At 55.7% G+C, this 21,478-nt stretch overlaps 1 protein-coding gene across 4 annotated transcripts in view; it reads left to right on the top strand.

Moving 5' to 3' along the window:
* Positions 1 to 21,478, top strand: part of Whrn (whirlin) — an 83,957-nt gene that overhangs the window by 47,582 nt on the left and 14,897 nt on the right. For 3 of the 4 annotated variants that reach the window (XM_026393348.2, XM_026393347.2, XM_026393345.2), the window contains exons 4-7: positions 17,134 to 17,336; positions 18,362 to 18,398; positions 19,308 to 19,520; positions 19,934 to 20,143. In XM_026393348.2, the coding sequence (XP_026249133.2) occupies positions 17,134 to 17,336; positions 18,362 to 18,398; positions 19,308 to 19,520; positions 19,934 to 20,143 (663 nt within the window). Of the gene's footprint in view, positions 1 to 17,133; positions 17,346 to 18,358; positions 18,399 to 19,307; positions 19,521 to 19,933; positions 20,144 to 21,478 lie in introns of all 4 variants that reach the window. The other variant, XM_026393346.2, reaches the window with a different exon arrangement.

Raw genomic sequence — 21,478 nt, 5'->3', positions numbered from 1 at the left:
GAGTCTCCCCGGGGGGCTATTTCAGCTGCTAAGAGGGTGGCTTAGAAGGGGACGCTGGGCAGTGGGTCCTGGGAGGAGGGTGGTGGAGGCTGCATCTGTTCAATGCCATGGTCCCTGAAGGCAGGTGGCACCACCCAGCAGAGCTGTCAGGAGTCACTCAGGGAGGAGAGCAGACCCCTTGCTCCTGCACGAGTGTCCCAGAGCCACCTTGCCGTGTACTTAACCCAATGGGGAAGCACTCAGCTCCGGGAGCCTGAGTCAAGGTGGCAGCAGGGTTACCTTCCTACCAAGGCTCTCGATGGGACCCTCCTTGCCTCTTCCAGCTCCCGGTGGCTGCTGGGGAACTCAGTGGTGGCAGTGTCGCTCCAGTCTCTGCCTCGGTCTCCACCCGACCTCCTTCCCCATGTGTCTCTGGGGCGGATCCCCTCTCTGTCCTCTAATGAGGACCCCAGCCTCTGAAGTGAGCCCCCCCCCTCCATCCAAGACCATCTCAATGAGACCTTATCGGGTTGACATGCGCCGAGTCACTGTTTCCTGGTAGCCACGTCCACAGGTCCTGGGGCCAGGTCGGGACATGGCTTTGTGGAGGCCGCGGCTCAGCCTAGCACACTGCACGAGGACTGGAGGTTTCCAGGGGCTCGTGAACCGTGGGCTGCTGAGGCGGCCACTTGGCCAGGAAGGGGTGGGATGCAGGGGTGCGCCTTCCTCAGCTGCTGGACATGGCCCCTGGTGTCCCATTTTCCCTCCCAGGGACTGCGGAGGAGTCCTCTGGGCTCTGGTGGTCATGGGAATGCCACCGTGTCCCGGGCACCATGTTGGCAGGAGAGAAGAATCCGATGCTGGGTTCTCGGACAGCTCCTTGGCGGGGTCTGCGCTGCGGTGACGGAATTCCTGAAGCTCAGGAGGCCGGGGGACCTCCAATGGCTCCCAGTCTGGAGTTTGGAGAGGGGAGCAGAGGGGAGGGCAGGGCCTTCCCTGTTACAACGGGAACCAATGGCCAGGTGAGGTTTGGAAGCTGCAAACACTCAACCCTCGCTGGGACTTTTCAGTTGCACATAGTTGGGTGAGGAAGTGGGGGGAGCCAGCTGGAGGGACGCAGACTCTAAAAGGGGTCTCAGGCTAATATGCAGAGAGGTTCAGTGACTTGCCCAAGGTCACACAGGATGCGGTGGAGCCAGGCCATGAACCCAGGCAGGCTGATCTGCGCCCTTGAGTCACCAGTGCTCACCCTGCCCGTGTCGGGGACTTGCAGGGGGGAGCCTTGACTCCCACAGAGGAGGGCCAGTGTGGCTGCTAGCTGGCCCTGTGGGGTGTCCGTGCAGGTAGCGGATACTTGCTGAGAACCTTTCTGGCCTGACGTGCAGGCATGAGCCCAGACCACAGCCTCTGCCCTGTGAGATGAGCCGGGTGGTGGCGTGAAGTGTAGGTGACAGGGGCAGAAGGGAGGGCAGCCGTCTTCCAGACACAGGGTGGGGCCAGGGATGCTGAGTGGGGCCAGGCGGGCAGCACAGGGAGGGGTGCAGGCCTGGCAGGGACACCAGCCCCAGCAGCTCTCTGGAGACCCTGCAGCTGGTGGTGACCCAGAGAGGCAGGTGGCACCCGGACTGCTTCTGCTAATTCCAAAGTCAGGGAGCAGCTGGTTCTAAAGCAGATGCAAGGAGCCGCGACTTTCAGAGTTTGGGGTGTCGAGAGAACTGGGGTGTTGACCCAAACCCTTTGAGGAAGCTGTTTCAATTAATTTTATTTTTTCCAGCTACTAAAGTAAGAAGTTCCATGCATCAGACCTAACAGGGCCGCCATCCCGCCCCTCGGGCGGCAGGACTCGCTCGCCGCTTGTTGGTTTTGAGAGATGATCCATCTACCCTGAAATTCACCCGGTCCCACCGTTCGAACCAGTGCATTTGAGCAAATTCACAGGGTTGTGCAGTTATCACTGCTACCGAATTTCAGAATGTCTTTATCACACCCCTAAAAACGCCTGCGCCCCTTAAGCACCCCCCGAACACCCCCCTCCATTCCTACCCTCACCACTCCCTGAAAACTTCCATCAGCCTGTCTCTGCCGATTGGTTCACGTGGGACATTGCATTTCAGTGAATCAGACTGTGTGGCCCTTTCATCTGGCTTCTTTCCCTTGACATAATGTCGTCTATATCATTAGATTCATTTTTTATGGCTGAGCATGATTCTGCTGTGTGGCAGAGCCACAGTTGGCTTCTCGGCTCGCCGAGGGCGTTGGGTGGTTCCCATCTGTGAGCATCTTGCTACAGCTTCCTAGTTCTTCTCCCTCTGTCCCCGAGACTGGTAGGATACAGTGGCAACTGTTCAGCATTCCACTCTCTGCTTGCATTTCCTTCCATGCCCAGTAATTAAAAACTTCTCCTAAGCACAGTTTGTAATAGTTACAAAATAACATTCCACCCTGTGGCTGGAGTGTAATGACCTAGCCATTCCCTGGAAGTCACGTGTTTAGCTGTTTCTAATTGAAACAAGGTTTGCCGGGGAGCAACAAATGGGAGAAACCTCAGAGGGCCTTTTGAGGAAATCATAAGCCCCCTCCCAGCTGTATGCCTGCAGGCTGCAGAGCCCGGGGTGGGGGGCACTGGCGCATTCCTCCCAGGTGGCTACAAGGCAGGACTTGGACCTGGGGAAGATTCTTCTCTGGTGAGGGGCGCAGATCAGCCACAGGCCCAGCCCCTCTTCCTGGGACCCCCAAACATGGAGGGATGTGAATGGCAGTTTAGGCTCTGTCCCACCTCCCTGGGTTTTTACACTTCTTTATATCTTATTTTACTTTATTTTTTGGTAACAGGGATTGAACCCAGGAGCACTTAACCACTAAGCCACATCCCCAGCCCTTTGTGTTTTTTATTTAGAGACAGAGTCTTGCTGAGTAGTTTAGGGCCTCGCTGAGTTGCTGAGACTGGCCTCAAACTTGAGGTTCTCCTACCTCAGCCTCCTGAGTTGCTGGGATTACAGGTGTGCACCACTACATCCAGTTTTGCACTTCTTTTTAGAATTTTTTTTTCTTTTTGTCTTGACAGTCTGGTCTTCATATACAATTTGGAGAGAACAGAAAGTAAAAAAGCCTACAATTAAAATTGCCTGGGATTTACCAGTCAGGGACAACTCCCGTGAATGGTTGGGCATGTTTCCTCCCAGTCCTTTCTGTATAGTTGAAGACACATCAGATAGGAAAGGTTGACGTGCATCCAAAGTCCAAGTTCATAAACAAACTGTGTCCAGTGCAGACCACGTAGAGAATCCCACACTCAGGGAAATAGTGCAGCGTTTTTATGTCTTTCCAACGTGTTGTGCTTAGGTGGAGAGGAAGGATAGACATATTTTAGCAAAACTGGGATTAAACTATTTTCTTTCCTCTGCTCTCCAAGACAGTGCAGCATCCAGATCCTTCCATGTCAGAAAGACTTGCAGGGCACGGAGCGTTGTTATGCAATTCCACCTTTGCTGTTTGGGAAAGGGAGGTCTGTCCATCTGTGTATGGGTGCATCTGAAGATAGTTCCCAAATCAAGAAATGGCCTCTGCCCAGGGGCCTGGCGCTCCAGAAACCTGGACCTGAGGTGTGTTTTTAAGGATGGGGGTGTTGTTGGGGTTGGGAGAGCTTTTTACAGTCAGTCCACACTAATTTTTACCACTTGAGTACTTGTACTATGACTGATGTTGGTTTTATAGTTTTTTTAAAAGTTTGATTGGAAGAAATCATTTTATGTCCTTACATGTTCAATAACAATGTTTTGAATGTAATGACAGCCATCGCTGTATGGATATGCGATACCGTATGTGACTATTCTCTAATTCCTCCACGTTTAGGAGGGGGGTTCAAACTCTTTCTGCTTATGCATAAAAACCTCTTTTGCTTATGCATGATTATTTGCTTGGGGTTAATTTCTAGAAGTAACATTGCAAATGTTTTTCACGTCATTTTGTCCAATGTCCCTAAGCAAGTTGTCACCAAGGGGTGCTCCAGCAACCTTGGCAGGGATTGAACCCCTCCCTCACCCAGGTGGGGCCATGGAAGCCTTCTGTGTTCAGCTCTCCTTGGCTAACCATGAGTGTCTACCAGGCTTTGGCACCTCAGATGTGGGAGGCAAAATAAGAGATCCCCAAATCATCTATACCCCAATCTCCAGAACCTGGGAATACGTTTGGTGATGTCACAGAGGTAGAATTAGGTTGCAGCTTGGCTGCCTGGGGCTGGGGAGGTGATCCTGATTAACCTGGTGGATCCAGTATAATCCCAAGGGCTCTTCCAAGTGGAGCGGGGATTCAGAAAGAACTCAAGATCCCGCCGTGTGAGAAAGACTTGGCTAGAGGACGCCAGCTCTGGAGAGGGAGGAAGGGGTCACCCGCCTAGGAATGTGGGCCATCTCTAAAAGCCTGGAAAAGGCAAGGAAATGGATTGTCCCCAAGACTGTCCAGAAAGGAACCCAGCCATTCTGACATCTTGATTCTAGCCTAATGGAATCTATATCAGACTTCTGACCTTTAGATCTATGAGAAAATAAGTTGTGTTGCTTTAAGTCACTAAGGTAGTGGTAATTTGTTACAGCAGCTATCGGTTACTTATACGGTGCATGCGGTACTGCCTGTACCTGTTCTGGCTCCGACCCTGGGGAGGCACTCGGGTCTTATCTAATGGTCTCCACCATCTGGTATTGGCGTCACTGGCATTGCTGGCTTCCTGGTGACAGCTGGAGGAGGCTAGCCTATTTGGAAGGGCAGGTTCACGTCATCCTTTTTACTGACCGTGAAGTATAGACATGAAACCCACTCTTGTCTTCAGTGCCCTGCTGCTGCCCAACACGGCCTGGGAGGATTTGCTTCAAGTGCTTTTCTTTGAAGGGCTCTCAGTCTTCCAAAGCGTTGCCAAGGAGCTGCTGAGAACCTCTGTGTGCCTCCACCGGGTTCACCGCTGTTTAGAGATGGGCCACACCGGCCTTATCACCCTTCCCATTTGTCACCACTCTCCCCTCCCCCCTGCATTGAAGTTGTACATCTCCATGCCCTTTGATCCCAAATACTTCAGTACCCTTTCTGCCCCAAGAACAGGGACATCCGGTTAACACGATCGCACAACAGCCATCAAATCAGGGAATTCAGCTGCTGTGCCACCATCTGCCTGGTGCACAGACGTCTGGGTCTTGTCACTTGTCCCAGTGCCGTCCTTTAACAGAAGCTCTTCCTCTGGCCCAGGAGCAAACCCAGGATCACGCCTGCGGTTGGCTCCAGTGACCGCTGAGTGTCATTTAACTTGGAGCACTTTCTTCACCGTGCGGGACACTGACACCTGTGGAGAATGCTGGCTCCTTCTGTTGTCAAATGTCCCTCCCTCTGGGTGGTCTGACACTTCCTGGGACGAGGTGGGGGCAGGGTCTGCGTTTTGGCAGGGACACCCCAGCCAGGGTGCGGGGTCTTTGCTGGGTCCCGCCACATCTGTTATGAGGGAGGGTGACCTTGATCGCTGGAGTAAATAATGCTGCCAGGTTTCTGGGCTCTGAAATCATTGTTTTCCGTCCTGTAATCAGGATCTGATTTGTCGGAGATATTTTGAGGCTCTGAATACCGTGTTCCTTGTCCATCTTTACCTAAAGATTTCCCTGATTCAGAAAATGTGAGAACTCGGTCAGCGTTTCCCACGGAGGAGCCTGTCCCCTGGCTGGCCATTTAGTGTCAGCACGTGCCCAGGCACCCTGGCTTTATTAGTTATGATTCACCGTCACCACTGTTGATTTTGATGCTCCCGGAGAAGTCAGGATGTGCAGGCTCCGTGGGCTCCTGGCTGCTGGGCCGTCACGACTTGCAGGCCTCTGAGTGGACCAGGCTCGGAGGGGCGCGTCTGCCAACCCGCCTGCATGTCTCATGCTCGTAACCTCATCCTGTACCACGCGTGTGCACATGAACACACACATGAAGTGCATGCAGTTCCGTGTCTGTGTAAAGCTCGTTCCCCCGAGGCCTCCTCCCCGAGTGTGACCTGGGCCTCCTTCCCGCCTCCTCCCATTTCTTTGACAGCGAGAGGTCAAGATCCCCCCTCAACACAGCCACTCATGGGCTCAATTTGACAAGACACACAAGCCGTTCTGGGTTGCCACGTGCATGCTGCTGTGAAAGGAAGCCTGCTGGGGGGAGGTTTGCTGGCATTCGATCCCCACCAGAGCGCTCCCAGAGTTGGATGCGTTATTTCACTTCCCCTTTATTGTCGTTGTGTGATTTATCTGAAACCGGTTCACTTATTTCTGCTGGAATTCGATAGGGCTTCCCCTCGGCTTTATTGATTTAATCTTACTTTCTGAGCAACTCAAAAAAGCCAGACATAAGGCAACTCTCAGAGGGCTGGGGCTTCCCTTCCCACCCACTCTCCCCTGCTCAGTACAGGCCACCAAAGAAATGAGTTTCTGGGTTTTCTCTCTGGCTTCTTTTTACAAAAATAAGCAGTTTCAGCTATACTTTTCCTTAGTTCTTATATAAAAAGAAGCATGCTCTAGGTACTTTTTGGATATAATTGTACAACATACTATCTTGGCAATTATGTCAATACCCACAGATCTTTGCCATTCTTTCTCAACAGCTGTATAGTACTCCAATGTATGGTTCTACCACATTTTACCTAACCATTATCTGAATGGACATTTAGGTTATTTTCAAAATTTTGCTATTAAAAGCAATGCTGTGGGGCTGGGGTTGTGGCTCAGCGTTAGAGCGTTCACCTAGCACATGTGAGGCCCTGGGTTCAATCCTCAGCACCACATGAAAATAAATGAACAAAGTAAAGGTATTGTGTACAACTAAAAAATAAACGTTAAAAAAAAGCAATGCTGCAATGAATAACCATGTGTTTATGCATTTTCTTGCTTTTGGAAGTATATCTTCATGGTACATATCGAGAAAATGGATTCCATAAGTATTGTTCCACCCCGAATCCCCCCCCTCCGCATGTCTGAGCCTGCTGTTCCCTGTGGCTGATGAGGACGGTCAAGTTTAAATTTTTTTCCAATCTGAAAGGTGAGGAGTGGTATCTTCTTGTAGCTTTATTTTGCAATTCTCATACCATAAGTCAACTTGAACATCTTTTCATGTTTAAGGATCATTTTTTGTCTTTTTTTTTTTTTGTAACTTGTTCATATCTTTCCCTATCTTCTCTCCATCAGTGTTTTCGATTTATTCTCCATAATATTGAAGAATCCCTCCTAGATGAAGGCCGAGGAGCCTCTGTCTGTGGTATCCACGGCACATGTTCTCTGCGGTGCCCGTCAGCACAGGCTCTCAGGCCACCTCAGGGCGGCGTGGATGATAGACGTCCTGGTTCCCCAGGCTGGAGGCAGGGAGGCCGGAGCAGCCTTCTCACTGTGTCCCCAGGGGCTGAGCGGGAACTCTGGTGTCTCTTCCTCTTACAAGGCACCTGCCCTCTTGGGTCAGGGCCCCACCCTGATGGCCTTGGTGACATCTATCACCCCCCAACCACAGTCTCATTAGGGTTAGGGTAGGGGGTGCACACGGGTCCATTACATGGTGGTCAGTTTTTTCAAAAGTTTCCTTGTATCGCGATGAACCTCGCTCTTTCTTTGAACCTGAGCACTAGCTGAAAACCCTGCCTGGGTACCCAGGGAACGGAGGGACGGGTCCACTTTCCCCGTAACATCGCGAGCGCTTTCAGAGCCGGATCTGATCGGGGTTGATTCTCTCGGAGGCGGGAGATGTTCTCTTTCTGTAAGTGACTCCGTGGTGGCCCCAGCCCTGCGTACTAAAAAGCCTGTCTTTGCCACGGGGTTTGTCACATGCCACACTTCCCTGTGTCCTTGGGCCTGACTCCAGTCTGTGCCACTGTGTGGCTCATGGTCAGAGCTGCTGGGGGGGCGCAGGGACTGGCTTCAGGCCCCGCGTGCTCCTGCTGTGACTCCTCCCTCCTCGGGTCTGCAGAGCCCTTCACGCAGATGTTTAGATCCAAAAAATCACTCTTGTTCACAAATAATAATATTTAATTATTTATATTTTTTATTTTAAAGTTATTTCTAAAAAATAGCATTTTTATTTAAAAGATAATGATCGATGTATTTTCAGAGCAGTTTTCGGTGTACAGAAAAGTTGAGCAGACGGAACGGGAGTCCCCATCTTGCTCGGCTCCCCCCGCCCTTCCTGCACAGAGTCACAGAGTCGCCCCTGCTGCTAACCTCCCGCGTCAGCCGAGTAGGAGGGCTACGTTGGCTACCGACACCGACCAGTGTGGATAGCATTGTTAAGCCCCAGCTGTGGTTTACACCCGGTTCACAGTTCTGTGGGGATTGGTACCAGGGACTGAACCCAGGGGTGCTTAACCACGGAGCCGCATCCCCAGCCCTTGTGTTCTTTATGTAGAGACAGGGTACCAGGGGCTGGGGCTAGAGCTCAGTTGGTAGAGTGCTTGCCTCGCAGGCACAAGGCCCTGGGTTCAATCCCAGCACCACCAAAAAATAAAAAAAGAGTAGAGAGAGGGTCTCACTGAGCGGCTTAGGGCTTCAGCTAAGCTGCTGAGGCTGGTCTTGAACCTGCAGTCCTCCTGCCTCCGCTGCCAGAGCTGCTGGATCACAGCCAGGCTCCAGTTCTGTGTTTGATAAACGCACGCGCAGGTGCCTGCCACCGACCCAGCATCCCAGCATCGTAGCCCAGTTTCACCTCCCTAAATTCCCCTCGTCCCACATACCCCCACCCCCAGCCCCAGCCCCAGGCAACCGCTGATCTTTATGCTGTTTGCATCCTGAATGTCACAGGGCTGGCCCTGCAGGCTGAGCTGGCTCTTCAGCCTGGCCTTCTTCCTTAGCGATGAGCCTCTTTTTCTTGTGTCCTTTTACACTGAGACGTGATATTGGTACATCCTGACGGGGCACGGCGGCCCGACGGTCCAAATGTGCACACAGTGTGTGGCGATCAGATCAGGGTCCTAAGCGCTGCGTCTCCTGACAGGATCGTCTGTGTGCGGGGAGCTTCGCAGGCGTCTTGGTCACAGATTCTTGTATCCAGTACCTCCTGCTCCTTAGCGAGGTGCAGTCTAGCTGGCTCCATGCACGTTGGTTCTTTTTTTTGTTTTGCATGAACATTTGTGTTGCCGTATCTGAGAGCAGCTCCTGCTGTTCCTCTTGTTTAACTCACAAGTTGGATTTATAGAGGAGCTCAGAGAACTGGCTTCTGGGCGATGCCGAGCCCCTTCCAACAACAGGGCGTTTCTCCCTTTGTCGGGGCCCCTTGGAGCGCTCCGGGGTGGTGAAAGTCTCTGCACACAGTTGATGCCACCGCTCGCTCCTCCCAAGGGCCTTGTCACTCTGTGCACATGGCAAATGGGGCTTCCCTTCCCTTCCTCTGCTCTGGCTGCAGGAAAAATCGCATGCCCTTTCCCAGCTGCGTTCTGTGGGCTGGGCCGCAGGCACCCACCCTGCCTCGCAGGACCCACCTTCACAGAGCCTGGACCGTCCTGCCTGTCCACAGGGACGGCCTGCTTCCCTGTCCCTGCCGCTCCGTGCACGGAACGGTCTGTTCATCTGTTTGGGGACCCAGGTATTTGTCCAATGCTTCTGAGCGCCATTCATTGGGGATGCAGCAGCCTGGCTTTGAGCTCAGCCCTTACATTCCAGCATGGTCTCAAGTGGCAGGTACCGAGGGGCATCAGTGACACCTGCCTCGGAGGACGTATCCTGAGAGCCAGGAGCTGAAGTTGAGTGGACGTTATCCAGGCAAAGAACAGAGAGAAACGCATTTGGGGAGAGGAACAGCATCTGCAAAGGCCTCCTGGTGGGATGGCACTGTGGTCAGTGAGCTGAGCGGTGGCTGGGGGGACCGGGAGATGGCACAGGGAGCTCAGGCCCCAGCCAGTGGGGGAGGAGCTTTAACTCAATCCCTGGGCCACCCGAGGCAGATGTTGGGTGGGTGGGGAGAGAGGAAACCTCCGAGGTGGTGGCCGGCCCAGCAAGTGAGGATGGCGGAGGCCAGTGAGCTAACGGAGAGGGCGGGGCCAGGGCCCTTGTGGAAGGCAAGTGGCCTGAGGGTGGACCCAGGGGCTTTGAAGGTTTGGGCTTGAGCCCCAGAATGGGGGGCCCTGGAGGAGGCCTGGGCAGGCAGAAGGGGAAGGTCCACCGCAGGCAGCTCTCGTTCACCTCTGGCTAGTGTGACAACGGAAGTTAATGTCATTTAGTTTAAATTAATTTAAGCTTCAATCTCAGTGGCTACTCTCTGGGACAGAGCAGGTAGAGAACATTTCCATTATATTTCAGAAAGTTCTTCGGACAGCGCTGGCCTGAGGTACCTCAGTCATCTGAGTTGACGTGTTGGGTGGCAGGTGCAAGTCTGGGGCTCAGAAGAGCAGCCAGGCTGGGTTCATCCTGCTTTGCTACTTGTGTGCTGGGTGTCCCTGGGCAAGTGACTTCCCCTCTCTGAGTCTCACTGAGCTCTCTATTAAAACAGGAAGCCTTGCGTGCCTGGTTTGGTGCTAGGTTTAGAACTGAATTTTACCAGGTGGCTGGTCCCAGTGAGGTGCTCGGGTTGCAGGTTCTTATTTGTCCTGGGTTTGACCCTGTGACTCCTTGATGTTTACTGTGGGACCTAGATTTCCCTGTTGGAGAACTCAGAACAACCTCTCGCCCGTCTGGCTGTGAACTTGACTCTGGTCCAACCTTGGGCAAGCCTTTTCCCACTGACCACCTGGGGGGTTAGAGCAGGCCTTCGAGGAGGGTGCCCATGTCAGGAAGGGCTGACAGCCATCTGCCACGTCAGAGAAGGAGCTAGGAAGCGCAGGGCCCTGTACTGGAGGTGGTCAAGCGGGGCTCTGCCGGCTGACCTTGGTATTTCTGGCCAGATTCTGCCTCGGGAGAGCGCTGAGCCTCCGAGGGCCACTCAGAAGTCCCCCGGCCCAGCGCTGGCCGGGAGCTTGCCCAGGAACCTTGTCGACATGCGTCTTGATCTTCTTGTTTTTATTTATTTAAACATGGGAGAGGTTTACTGACTTCTGAACTGTTGGGAAAAACTGATGTTGTCTCATTAAAACTGCATCGTTCACTTGTACCGAAAGGGGAAAAAAAAAAACCCATTAAACTTTTATACCTGACAAGGAAAACCATTAAAGATTCATAATTGCAAAAAAAAAAAAAAAAACCCTCTTTAATAGAATTTTAATTTTCACTGAGGTGATGCCGGGTCCTTGGCTGGAGCCACGGAGTCCGTCTCACTGCAGCCTCGGCACGGCGGGGAAGGAGGCCAGGGACAGGTGCCCTCCCGGTGTGGCTGGCTCAGCCAGCGTCCCAAGAGGAAGGGTCCTGGCCCGGCTCAGCACCTGGTGGATCTGGTGGTGTGGGCAGACCTCTCTCCAGCAGCCTCTGTGTGCAGGGGGCGCTCAGAGCTGCTGCCGTCCACGGGCCACGGTTTCTTCTTTCTAGTCTGTTTTCAGTTCCCATCACCACCCAGGAATACAGCACCTACTGTGTGCATGGCCCAAAGCCCAGGGCCAAGCAGGCTAAGAGGTACTGGAAGAGCAGTTGGCTTTTCTTAAAGGGGACTTTGGTATCTGTTTGAGCAGGGACTTTGCTGGCTGGTGGAACATAGGCCACCTCCCAGGTCTCGTCACCTCCCCTCCTGGCTTCAGCCTCCTCATCTGCAAGATGGGGTAACAGAATCTGTACTTCACGGTGTGGTGCATGTGGGGGTCAGCTGAAGATGGAAGGAGGGGAGGTGGGTGTGGCCTTGAGACCCAAGGAGGTAGGACGGCAGGTTTGGTTGGTGAGTGGTCAGTGGGCAGCTTCTGGGAAAGCATGCTTTTCTAAAAATGCAGTTAACATTTATTGAGCACCTGTTGTATGTTAGGTACTCTTTTTGTTTGTTTTGGTACTGGGGATTGATCCCAGAGGTGCTCAACCACTGAGCCACATCCCCAGCCCCTTTTCTTTTTGAGGCAAGGCCTCTATAAGTTGCTGAGGCCGGCTTTGCGGTCCTCCTGCCTTGGCCTCCCAAGCATGAGCCACCGCGTCCAGCTTGGGTCCTCTTTAATGTGCTTTATATGTGTCCATTCAGCAGATATTTGTTGAGCATCTATTATGTTCCAATTTAGGTGTTGGGATAGAGTAAAAGTATTAATTCACCTGTGAGTAGGTCCTAATATTATCTCCATTTTCCAGAGGAGGTAACTGAGGCACAGAGAGGTTAAGTAAATGCCCCAAGGTCCTACAGCAAATAAGTGGCAAGGTCTAGATGTAGACCCAGACTCCTGGGTCGGGGCCTCTCCTGCAGTCTGCACAGGGGGTAGTCTCGTTCCCATTTTGAGGGAAGAGGTTTTAGAATCAAAACTCATCTTCCTGGGGCCTCCTGGAGACTGGCTGGGCACTGGTCACTGCCGCTGACCTAGCGATGTGAATCCCCAGCCTCCTGGTGGACGGCCAGGTCCAGGGCTGTTGGCCGCTCGGCTTTGGAACACCAGCCTGTCACCCGCGGCTGTGGGTGACGAAGGGCTCTTGGCTCTGCTGTGAGATGAAGGGCGCGCCGTGGTCGGCCTCCTCTCCTGCGTCACGGAGATCAATAGGACATCCATGGTGACAGATAAGAGAGAGCCACCGTTATCCATTCATCCTCCTCTGCTCTCCCCGCAGCACCCGCAGCGACTGAGCAGTGTCAGGCCCGCGATGGCACCTGGCACCTGTCTGTCCTCGCCGTAGCGCGTCCTGTCCCCGAGAGTCCTGGGGTGGGGGTGTGAGTGCTCATTGGTCAGCCCTGGGGCCCGGCCTTGAGGTCCCCTCCACGTGTCCCCGTACATTTTGGGCCTCGTCCCCCATCTACAGGAGACCCCCGGGATGGCCCCAGCAGGTGCATCTGCACCTCTTCATCCTCCACCTGGTGTATCCGGGTCACCTCACCCTAGTTGGCTTGGGGGGTAAGGAAAAGTCTCCTTTCAGGGAACAAAGAGCTCTTGGGTTTTCTCTGGGAAAGAAAAAGACCCCAGCTTCACGTGGCATAACCCAAAGGAAAGAGGAAGCAAACGGAACGGGAACCGGTCTCCCCCACCCTTCACCAGTCTCTGAACACCTCCTGCTGCCTGCGCTGGGCTGGAGAGAGGTGGCACGGGTGCAGGAAGAGGGCGGGGAGGGTGGGCTCCCGGGGCTGGCTCATTTATTCAGTTGCTGTGTGACCTTAAACAAGCCACTGGACATCTCTGAACCCTTCTCCTCTGGATGGGATGTGGATGAAGAGCCATGGTGAGTCCCCGTGTCTCGAGCCCTGGGCTGGGGCCTCCCGTGGCTTCTCACAGCTCCCTGGGAAGCGATGGCCTGTCACACCACCTCAGAGAACAGTGAGACTCCGGTCTGCATGAGGGCTGTGTGGCACCACCTGGCTACGATGTCACAGTGTCACAGGGACAGATCTCCATGCCCTGCTGACCCTGTGGGGCCGCTGTGAGCAGCAGGGACCTACCCATTCTGCTGGGAAGGCTTTGTGGCCGCCGGACACTGCATCGGGTGCTGGGGAGGGCGTGGGGAGCCCCCAAACCAGACCCACCTGGGCCTGGGGGAGACGGGACAGCAGGGGCTGGGAGGAGACGGGGAGTGGGCTCAGGTGTCCCCAGCAGGGCAGACGGCCATCCACTCTCCAGGGCTGTCCCCAGATGGTGGCACAGAGCCCCGCGCAGCATCTGCCCTGTCCTGCGGGGATGGACTTACTAACAGGCAGGAAGAGCGTGACCAGCACCACAGAGAGGGGATTTCACGGACAGCAGCGCACAGCGTGCAGCTGAGCTGGGGGTTGCCGGTGACTCACGGGGGCTTAGGCTGCAGAAATGGCAGGTGCCACTCCTCCCCGCCCCCCATCAGGAGCCTCTGGTTCTATGACGGCACCCTTACCCCAGAACTGCCCGATTTAGGTAATAAACGAATAAGGTGAACATGGAAATTTGAATTTCAGACAAAGGATGAGCACTTGTTTTACTGCGTGTCTGTCCTGTGCAATGGTTGGGACACACGGATTTTAAAAGGTTTGCTGTTTATCTGAAACGCAGGTTTAACTGGGCAGCCTATATGTTTCTGCAACCTTCTCCCGGCCTCCTAGATGCTGGAGGCACTGAGTTGTCCCCTCCCTCCCCTCCCCCTGGCCTGGCTCACAGGATGCTCCTATGTATCTGGCCTCTCAGACATGAGTTTCCTTTAATTAAGCTGCTGGGATGAAATAAAATGTATTAAAGGAAGATTAAAATTGATTCCCTCAGCTCAACAAAAGCCAAAGCTATTGAGGGAGATACTTAGGAAAACAAAGCACTTGGGTGGGTGAGAAATGCCCCCGTGGCTGGGGCTCTGAGCAGGGGTGGCGGCCACCCAGGGTGCGGAGACCAGAGGTGGAGCTGCCCCCGGGGGCGGCCTCACGGGGATTGGTGCGAGAGGCCCTGCTGGAAGTGAGCTTCCCCTCCATCCCAGGCAGGCCGCGTCCCTGGGGAAGCTGACCTTGGCCGTAGCTTCTCTCTGAGCTTCAGAGGAGGACGATGGGGAGGGACGCCAGGAGCGGGCAAGGCTGGGCTGGCGGATCCACACCTTGGTGCAAAAGCCCTTAGCGAGCGCCTGGGCCAAGCTCTGGGTTCTCTGAAGCTCTTCCCAAGCGATGGGCCTGGGCGTCTCCACAGGGTGCCCGGGAGATGGAGGGGAGGAAGAGCTGTAGACATGGGGGCCAGCTGTGGCTTCTGTCATGGAAAGTTGAGCGCTGGTGACGCTGGTGACGCTGGTGAAGGCTGCTCTTGGACAGGGACCCCATCTTCACCCCTGAGGCAAATGAAGCGCCAAAGCCCCTGAGGACACAGCAGTCACACGGCCTGGCCTGCGAGTAGCAGAGCCCAGAAGGAAACCCAGGTCTTGGGCGTGACACCCGTGACCGTAGCACTCTGCTGTGTCCTGGATGTGGGAGGTCGTGGGACATTTTTAAGTGGGAGGGATGTCACAAAAGCAAGAAGTGGATGAAATCCATCTGGCCCTGTGTCTGTGGCCAGTTTAGATGTAAATGCACCGTGAGGAGGGGACCACCTCAGGAACCTAGGGGTCAGCAGGTGGCAGGGGGACCCAGGAGAGGGGACCAACAGGGTGGATTTGCTAAAGGAGCTGCTCAGAGGGCGGAGCTGTGGAAGGGTCAGGGTTTCAGATGTGGCTGCGGCAGGCAGGGTGGGGAAGGGTGGCGGGACGGTGGGTTTCAGACCAGCCAGCGCCTGGCAGCGGCTCAGTAGCAGGAAGCAGAGGCCTTGGGGCCACCCGACCTGGCCTGCATCCGCCCCTCCTCTTCACTACCACTCCTCTTCATGGGTTGAGTGCCCTTGGACTCTCTGAAGTCCTCTGAAACCCCACAGACCCTGAATGATGCCCCAAAGGTCTCCGATTTCAGAGCACTTCAGACCTCACAGGTTCTCAATCAGGAAAGTCTGTGCAACCATCTCCAAGCCCGAACTTCCGAAATCAGAAAGGCTTCCGGTCCCACGCTTTGTGGGTAAGGCTAGAAGCTCCCTGGGCCTGTGTCTCTCTAGTGAATCAAGAGTAGGACAAAACTACTCCGTAGGGTGCTGGGGACTCTAAGTAAGGAGAGTCATGGAAAGGGACAGACACGGCGGTGAATGTGCCTGTCCCTGCTGGACTGGGGCAGGGATGGTCTGGACCTAGGAGCGGATGGGAAGGAGGGTCCTTTTATAGGGGGACAGACAGCTGAGGATGGTGAGAACTCGAGGTTGAGAGAGTGATTCTCTAAGGTGAGCCCACTGTACTGGCTCCCTACATGCTTTCTTTGCCAAAAAGCCATCTGCCTGCCGTCCTGCCTGGCCAGAGGGGACAGGAAATGTCACATTCCTAACAAAAACAGAGGCAGGGGCGGAAGGCCTGGCAGTCAGCATAGAGAGATGAGGGCTGGTCATCACTGGGTTGCTAGAGAAGAAAGGGAGTAGAGGCTTAAAGGGGGATTCTGGGAGTCTATAAAGGAGCAAGACACACCCACGCCCTCGGGCACCCAGCTCTGGGCCCCTTCTCTCTCTCTCTGTCTCTGTCTCCCTCTTAAATAAAACTTGCTGTCTGTGTGGCCTCCACTTTTCTCGGGTGTTTAATCTCCCACACCAGGGCCACAGGACCCCTTCCAAGACCAGGATCACTTTTATTCCTTCGATGACTTTTCATTGAATCCCGCTGCTGTGCGGGAGGGAGCCCTGGGAATCCAGAGCAGAGACGCTGATGCAGACTCAATTATGGCACAAACTGGGTCTGCTTCCGACCTGTAAGCAGCATCGGCAGGAGCAGGTGGCATCCCAGCACGGCGTGTGGCACAGGAGGGGAGCAGTACTGTCTGTGGGTGCTGGGCGTGCACTGCAGACCAGCCCTGGGAAGCGGGCCCAGGGAGCCGGTTCTAGCCAGGTCCTACATCTCCGCTCCTCTGGGGCTGCTTGGCTGCCCTCGTCCAGATCTTACTTTGAAAAATGCTGGTGCAACACCAGGAGTCAACCACGGGCTGCCGACAGGCGGGGGCACCAGCCATGATCAGCGTCTGGGTGCCCTGGGCCAGGGTGTGGGGACCCCGGGCAGCCCCTTCCCCCACACACCAGCCTCTTCTGGTTTTGTCACACAGTTTTTATCAGAAGGTTAGGTTTTCTGCCTTTATTTTTTAAATGCTTTCATTAAAAATGTGGTTTCTTCCACATCACAAAATGAAACTGCTGGCTCGTTGTTCTACACACACACACACACACATTTTTTCAGGGAAGGCCTAGTTGGCTCAACAGTGTATAAATGTATAAGGGAAATACTGCAGTCTGCCTTCACCCCTCTTGCCTTAACCCACCCCACCCCTGTCCTAGTCTGAAAATGACTCGTTTCCACAAAAGGAGACTTTGGGGGCTGCAGATCTGCCCCTCAAATCCTTGCTAGCTTGGGCAGGTGCCCCCTCTCCTATCAGGATTCTGGGCTCAGGCTTGGAATTGGCAGCCAGCTTTGCCCTTCCTTGCTGTGTGACCCTCAGGCATGCCCACACCTCTCTGAGCCTGCCTGGACCACCTCCTTGGAAGGCGGGCCAGAGAATTGGGATAGAGCTGTGAAGCCCCCAGCCTGAGTCACTGTCCTGCAAACAGCCCAGGTGACTGTTGTGTGCGGGTCTTGACAGGTTGGGGACCAGATCCTGGAGGCCAACGGGCGGAGCTTCCTCACCATCCTGCACGACGAGGCGGTCAAGCTGCTCAAGTCGTCTCGGCACCTCATCTTGACCGTGAAGGACGTCGGGAGGCTGCCGCACGCCCGCACCACAGTGGACGAGACCAAGTGGATCGCCAGTTCCCGGATTGGGGAGAGCGCCACCAACTCGGCAGGGTCTGGCCTCTGCGCACGCGCACTCGGGGCGCGGGGACCCCGCGCGGTTTCCCAGTCAGGACGTCCCTGGCCCCGGCCGCTGGCCGCTCTCGGAGCTGGAGCTGGGACGGGCCTCCCCGCACCAGGGTCCCTTTTATTTTCAGGCCGTGGCTCTGGGCAAACTCCTGACCCCGGCCTTAGTTTCCCGGTGGACAGCTGAGACGCAGGACCAGCTCTTCATTTGCTGTCAGACAAAGCCTGTGACACTTTCCTGGGTTTCAGTTCCTTCATCTGAAAACTGACCCTGCCCCCACCCCAGGTCTACCAGTGAGAATACCAGGAGTTAAGGGTGAACCCGGAAGTCATACCAGAGGGACAGTTGCCAGGTGGCTGCAGAGTGGCTAATAATGTGACATGTCACCTTGGGTCTTCATCCGATGTCTCAGCCTGGTGGCCAGTGGCCCCCTGGACAGATACACCCCAGAGCATCCTCTCCTTTCCTTTCTTTCCCTTGCATAATGTTGGTTTTTGTTGTAGTTGTCGTTGTTGTTGTTTAAAAAGACATCAGGGTTCACATAAAAATCTGAATTTCTGCCTATTAAAAATGAGGAAGTGTTAGGAAGATGGCAACTTGAGCCTTCTTTACCACGCTCCCCACCCCTCCCGAAAACATGGGCTGGAGCTGAGCCGCCCCTGCGGTTGCCTGGGAGCTCCAATTCAATCGTCCCCCTGTCCTGGCCTTGAGCCTTCTCCAGCTGTTATTTCAAGCTCTGTGGCTCCCAGATGCTGAGCTGGGAGCGCTTGGCCCCACAGGGGCAGAGACAGCGCAGGAGTCCACCTGGCATGGGGTTGGCAGTACTGCCCATGTTGTTGAGGGGGGGCTGGAAGCTGCCCATCTGTCTGGGGTTCACTGAGTAGCCCCCAAACTGGCCAGCGGCACTCGGGGGCCATGAGTGTGTGGCTCCAAAGCTCCACCCTTCCTGGCCCTGGCTGGGCCTGGCCATCTGCTCAGACGGGCAGCTGAAGACGGCTGTCTTTCTCCACAGGTTTCCAGGGGATGTCACAACAGAAGGGACCAACAAGGTAGGGTGGGGGCTTGGGCTTCTTCTCAGCTCTGGGCGAGGCAGAGTGTGCTGAGCAGCTCTGCACCCAAGACAGTTCAGCCGGCGTGGCTGTCTCCCTGGAGGATCCAGGCCCTGCCCGGGTGCCTGGGTTAACAGTAGGGGACAGAGCAGACCAGGCCCCTTGCCACCCTGGGGGTGACACCCAGGAAGTCAAAGAACAAAGCAAACCTTCAAACAAATGCCTGGTTAGAAAGGATGCCTGGCACCATGAAGGCAAGGAGGTGGGGTCGAGAGAGAGAGAGAGAGAGAGAGAGAGAGAGAGAGAGCGAGCAGCAGATGAGGCTCCAACTCAGATGGGCGGAGGAGGGCTGTGACCCAGTTCGGGGAGCAGCAGTGCCCGAGCCCGGAGGCAGGGAGCAGGCTTGGACGGGGAACAAGAGGACAGCAGGCAGGATGGCAGGTCCCGCGGGGTGTTCTGGGCCATGACAAGAGGTATGGCTTCTGACCTGGAGTCCTGGGAAGTTCCTGAAAGCCTTTTAAGCAGGGAGTGACATGGTGACAGGGTTGTTCCAGCTGCTCTGAGCAGGTGATAGTGAAGACCAGGGACCAGCGCTGAGCTCAGCTGGTGACGGGGAGACAGTGGCGGAGGGATGGTGAGGACCTGAGTTACATTGTAGAAATACAGACACTAATGGTGTCCCCAGTGTCCCTGGGGGGCCGGTGAGACCTGGAGGAGGAAAGGGGAACCTGGTGACAGCGCCTGACTGAGTGGGATGACGTGTGCTGTGCGGCTCTGCCCGGATCAGGTCACACAGTGGGGTTTGTCCGGGTGCCTGGGTGTGCAGAGACCACGGAGGGGCACTGCGGCTGGGCCGGGCCTCTGGCCCCCGTCTGCAGAGTCCCAGGCCTCCACCTTCCTGTCTTCCAGCCAGGATTCTATAAGGGCCCAGCCGGCTCCCAGGTGACGCTGAGCAGCCTGGGGAACCAGACCCGAGTGCTGCTGGAGGAACAGGCCCGGCACCTGCTGTCGGAGCAGGAGCGCGCCACCATGACCTACTACCTGGACGAGTACCGCCGCGGCAGCGTCTCCGTGGAGGCCCTCGTCATGGCCCTGTTCGAGCTGCTCAACACCCACGCCAAGGTGACCTGCCTCCTTGTCCCCACTCCTTACCCCCAGCCTCCCAGGAGTTGGGCCCCACTGAGCTGCAGACAGAGACCGATGACCAAGGCAGCCCCCCCGGCAAGCTCGCGGCTCCCGGGAGACATGGTCTGGAGGGGGAGGGTGCTGGGGTGGAAGGGACCAGCCAGGGGCCTCGTGGCCTGGACAGCATGGCGTCTTCAGGGACGTACGGTCATGTGCGTTTATGCTGAGGAGGAGGACGAGGCAGGGAAGCGGGGTCAGAGGAGGCCGGGCTGCGTCTGCCCAAAGGTGTGTGTTTGGACTTTCTCCTGAAGGTACTGGGGAGCCCTAGAAGGTTCAGGCAGGCCACTTGAGAGGACTAGGGACACTGGTGCCCGTGCTCTGCTGAGTGCCTCTCTTGTCCCCACCTCCAGTTTGCTGTCCTCTCTGAGGTAAGAGGCACCATCTCCCCACAAGACCTGGACCGCTTTGACCACCTGGTGCTGAGGCGGGAGATCGAGTCCATGAAAGCACGTCAGCCGCCGGGCCCTGGGGCCGGGGACACCTACTCCCTGGTCTCCTACAGCGACACGGGCTCGTCCACAGGCAGCCACGGCACCTCCACCACCGTCAGCTCGGCCAGGGTGAGCCCCCTGCCTGGCCTGAGGATCGGGGCAGAATTGAGACGGTGGCTTTGGGGTGAACCGGGCGGGTTCCAGGCCCAGCCCCATCCCTTCCCTGTTGTGCCCTGTCACTCTGAGCCTTGGTCTCTTCGTCTCTAGAAGCCTGATGGTTGCTGAGCGCCTACTGCATGCCAGGCATGGGCGCTAGGCCGAGCAGGCCTAGTGGGACTCTCGGTCTGGGTGCCAGAGTCCGGGGGAAAGGTTAAAACAAAGGTCATTAGGTCATTAGAAAAAAATACAGCCAGGCGTGGTGATCCTAGTGGCCTGGGAGGCCGAGGCAGGGGGATCACGAGTTCAAAGCCAGCCTCCGCATCTTAGCAAGGCCCTAAGCAACTCAGTGAGACCTGTCTCTAAATGAAATCCAAAAGAGGGCTGGGGAGGTGGCTCAGTGGTTTAAATGCCCCTGGGTTCATTCCTCAGTACCAAAAAAAGAAAAATACATACAACAACGATTTGTGGGAGATCTAAAAGAGATGACACAGCATTTGGCGCTGGGCCTGGCTCAGGGTGAGCACTCAGTAAACAGCAGTGGTCACAGTGACTCGGATCAAGAGGCCACCCCTTGTCTGGAGCCCCAGGCCCAGCCTGACCTGCTTACCGACTTGCCTGCCCCACAGAACAGCATCTGGACACCTCGGGACGTGACTCTGGGCCCGGCCCAGGGTGCTCAGAGGCAGGCAGAGTCCTTCTGCCCTCCGCCCCTCCCAGAGACCACGGGTCAGGCCATCCACACGGAGGAGCAGGCCAGGCGGGCCAGGCCAGGGTGGCGTGGCTCTGCCCCCTCCTCCCCTTTCTTGCCTTCTGGAGGTTTGTCCCCACTCTTCCAGGAAAGAAGGGGAAGGCATGCTTCTCGAGCACTGTTGCCCCCAGGTGCTGAGCTGGGAGCCATTACCGGGGGAATCTCAGACCACGAGGACACGGGGTCATGGGTCCCTGTGGAGGGAGATCAGAGCTCACCGGGGACAGCAGGTGCAAGGTCGTAGACACGGGTGGTTAGTGGACATGGGTGAGCCGTGGCCCTGTCGCCCGCTCCCCTGTCTCTCGTAGAGGCCCAGTGTGACTTCTTCTTAGCTCCAGGGCTCTGAGGGATCCTTTGCTCCTGCACCCCCACCTCTAACATCCTCAGTCACCTTCATCCCAAGGTCCTCACCCCTTCCAGGGGAATCCGGAAGTTGCTCTGCGTCCCTCTAGGGCTCTGGACGTGGTTGCTCTGAGTTCCTGGAGGAGAGGATCACTTCTGGGGTGGGACAGGGCTGCAGCTGGTCCCGGGCACACATGGCCTCAAGCAGCCGGACT

This window comes from Urocitellus parryii, chromosome 4 (genome assembly GCF_045843805.1).
Source record: "Urocitellus parryii isolate mUroPar1 chromosome 4, mUroPar1.hap1, whole genome shotgun sequence".
NCBI classification, from domain to species: Eukaryota; Metazoa; Chordata; class Mammalia; order Rodentia; family Sciuridae; genus Urocitellus; species Urocitellus parryii.
This window is presented reverse-complemented; position numbering and strand designations above follow the sequence as displayed.